This window comes from Colobus angolensis, unplaced genomic scaffold (genome assembly GCF_000951035.1).
Source record: "Colobus angolensis palliatus isolate OR3802 unplaced genomic scaffold, Cang.pa_1.0 Scaffold402, whole genome shotgun sequence".
In the NCBI taxonomy this organism is placed as follows: Eukaryota; Metazoa; Chordata; class Mammalia; order Primates; family Cercopithecidae; genus Colobus; species Colobus angolensis.
This window is the reverse complement of record NW_012117400.1, coordinates 222,893-225,943: the sequence shown is the minus strand read 5'-3', so window position 1 is coordinate 225,943 and position 3,051 is coordinate 222,893. Positions and strand designations below refer to the sequence as shown.

At 61.3% G+C, this 3,051-nt stretch overlaps 1 protein-coding gene across 1 annotated transcript in view; it reads right to left on the bottom strand.

The window, feature by feature from the left end:
* Positions 1–810, bottom strand: part of EMD (emerin) — a gene marked incomplete at its 3' end in the record, with an annotated part of 2,750 nt that extends 1,940 nt beyond the window's left edge. Inside the window, exons 1-3 of the mRNA XM_011955919.1 lie at positions 747–810; positions 417–511; positions 114–228 (exon numbers count right to left, since the gene is read on the bottom strand). Of these exons, the coding sequence (XP_011811309.1) occupies positions 114–228; positions 417–511; positions 747–810 (274 nt within the window). The remainder of the gene's footprint in view (positions 1–113; positions 229–416; positions 512–746) is intronic.
* Between the last annotated feature and the right edge of the window lie 2,241 nt (positions 811–3,051).

The window sequence follows — 3,051 nt, the reverse complement described above, 5'->3', positions numbered from 1 at the left end:
AGGCTGCGCGCGCTGCGCGGGGCGGGACCTAACAGCGGGAGTAGCCGGCACAGACCCGCCGGGCCCTGAGAGCTGGGAGGCTGGGGTCGCGAGCCCAAACGTCATCAACTCACGGATTGGCTTGCGGCGGAGAGGACGGGCCCGCCCGGGAGTCAGGGCGGTGGGAACCGGTCTCGCGCTGGGAGCGGGCGGGGCCGCAAGCCCATATGTCACAAACACGGGAATTGGCTAGTGATGGAGGGGGCGGGGCCCGCGCAGGCGCGGAGCAAAAGGTCTTGCGGTGGGAGCGAGCGGGGCTGCGAGCCCCTACGTCACAAACACGGGGATTGGCTAGCGATGGAGGAGGCGGGGCCCGCGCGGGCGCGGAGCAGAAGGTCTCGCGGTGGGAGCAAGCGGCGCCGCGAGGGGCGCCATACGTCACTAACGCACGGATTGGCTAGCGGCGTAGGGGGCGGGGCCCGCGCGGGAGTCAGGGCAATGCAAACTGGTATCGCAGCGGGAGCAGGCGGGGCTGCGGGCCCAAAAGTCACAAACGCACAGATTGGCTAGCGGCAGGGGGCGGGGCCCGCGCGGGAGTTAGGGCGACGCAGCTGGGAGCCAAGACGTCACCCTGTGGTGTGCTTGAGCCAGCCGGGTGAGAGGGGCGGGGCCTGCACGCTAGGGACCCGGGACGTGCGAGCGGGCGAAGTCCGCGCTTGGGGTGGCTCTGGTCCCTAAGTCACTTGGGCTTCGCCTGGTCCATGCACATCCGTACTCCCCGCCGTCGCCCCCCTTTCCCGGGCCCCAGAGCCTAGGGTTTCCTGGCCGCATCCCGGTCGGCCGCCCCGGCAGCGGACCCTAAGAGAACGCGGGCCCCGGGCCAGGCACTGCCGAGGGCGCTTTGTGTGCGCATTGCCCAGGAAGCTGCTGCGGGGCAAGGCCCGCGCCTACGCGATCACCGCAGACCCCCTGCCACGAGCCCTTCTTCTCAGTCTGCAGGGCTCTCGCCCGCGCGCATGTGCCTGCTGCTTCCCACCGCCTACCTCTCTGCTTCCTTTCCTCCTCCCTCACTCCACCCGGGAGGAAATGGGGCACTGGGCCAGGAGGTCGCTGGCACTCCAGAAGCAAGCAGCCTTCGAAGGGGCCCGGGCATGCCGACGGGCACGCCAGTGGGCGCGGGCAGAGGGCGCCGTGCGATGCGTACAGAGACAACGTGTGCCCGCCTAATCTTTCATGCCGTTCATTCACCCGGGGCACTGGGGGGAGCTGCAGCGGGGCGTCCTCTCCTGTCGGAATGGTCCCTGAGTGCAGCGTGTCTAGGCAGGGGGCAGACGTGGGTGGTGAGCTATGAAAGGCTGCCACGGCCTGCTCAGGAGCGTGGACTGTGGCTAGGATTCCCAGGGCCTTGATCAGATATGGGCTGTCCCATGGAGAAGGGAAAGGAGGTGACATTCATTTTTTTTTTTTTTTTTGAGACAGAGTCTTGCTCTGTCACCCAGGCTGGAGTGCAGTGGTGTGATCTTGGCTCTCTGTAGCCTCCATCTCCTGGGTTCAAGTGATTCTCCTGTCTCAGCCTCCAGAGTAGCTGGGAGTACAGTCACATGCCACCATGCCTGGCTACTTTTTGCGTTTTTAGTAGAAACGGGATTTCGCCATGTTAGCCAGGCTGGTTTCAAACTCCTGACCTCAAGTGAACAGCCCGGCTCGGCCTCCCAGCAAAGTGCTGGGATTACAGGCATGAGCCACCGCGCCTGACTGTGACATTCACATTCTAAACAAAGCCAGCTGAGGGTGTATGGAATCAACTAGTGTGCCCCTCACCGGGTAGGCCCCAAACTGGGAGCATGAAGAGGTGACATACCATCTGTGGTCTCACAGATGAGGGCTGGTGACAAGGGAAGAAGAGGGGAGGGCTCTGGTTGTGTCCAGAATGACTGACCCAGCTGGTGAGGGTCACAGACCAGTCATCCATGGAGATTTGCCCATGGGGTGGGAAGAGGTAGACACCTGGGGGAGTAATGAGGAGATGGGTCCTTGTTTTGACTACACACAAAGATCCTAACAAAGAGGAATCACTGTTGGTAAGGCCCTGCTCTGTGTCCAGCAATGTGGGAGGAAGTATGGGTCCATGAAGACAGTGCCTGGCAGTGTGCAGCAGGAGAGCCTTGGGTAGGGCAGGGGTTTGCACCTCATCTTTCAGAGCTGAGGGGACAGATGGCAGTTTGGACTCTGGGCTGCTCAGAGGCTGCCTCGTGGATTTTTTAGGTTTGACAAAATCAGATTCCCCAGCACCTCTGCAAGCCTTCTGCAATCCTGGCCCATCTCCCAGAGGCCTCTGTGTACTAAGTGCTGCTCCATCCTCCCCCATGCCACCCCTCCCCATACGGATCCAAGCTGTTTCCTTATGAGGTCAAGGAATTCTAGATTTGCCTTCTCCCTAAGGAGCACCCCCCACCCGTTCTGTACCTGCCTCGGCACTCTCCCTTTTATGTCCCACCCCTTTGCCCCACAATCAGGTCCCACCACAGATGGCACCAGGAAGCTGAACTGTGATGGTCCCCCTGCACCCACCCTGTGGGTACCTGGAGCCTAAGTCCAGCCCCATTGCAGTGCAGCTCCACTCCAGACCACTGGAAGCCAGGCAGGCTCCTGAGCAGCAGAGCCTCCATCTTATACAGGGAGAGTCAGGACCCTGTGATCAGGGGAGACTTGTCCAAGAGCCCTGAGTACAGCAATTAATTCATGGAACATTCCCCCACCAGTACCTGGTCTCTGGGGTTGATGACCTGGACAGCCTCAGAGAGTTTCCCGTCAAGGGTAGGGTGGGATTTGCAGTCGTCAGAGGGTCTGGGAAGGGTATGTACAGGAAAATCTGAGGGTCTCCAGGGGGTTCTTCCTGGGAAGTGCAGGCAGAGGAGACATCGGGGTGCAACCAATTCTAAGTCAAGAATAAGAAAACTGAGTTGCTCCTTAAGGATGGAATGGGCCGGGCGCGGTGGCTCAAGCCTGTAATCCCAGCACTTTGGGAGGCCGAGACGGGCGGATCACGAGGTCAGGAGATCGAGACCATCC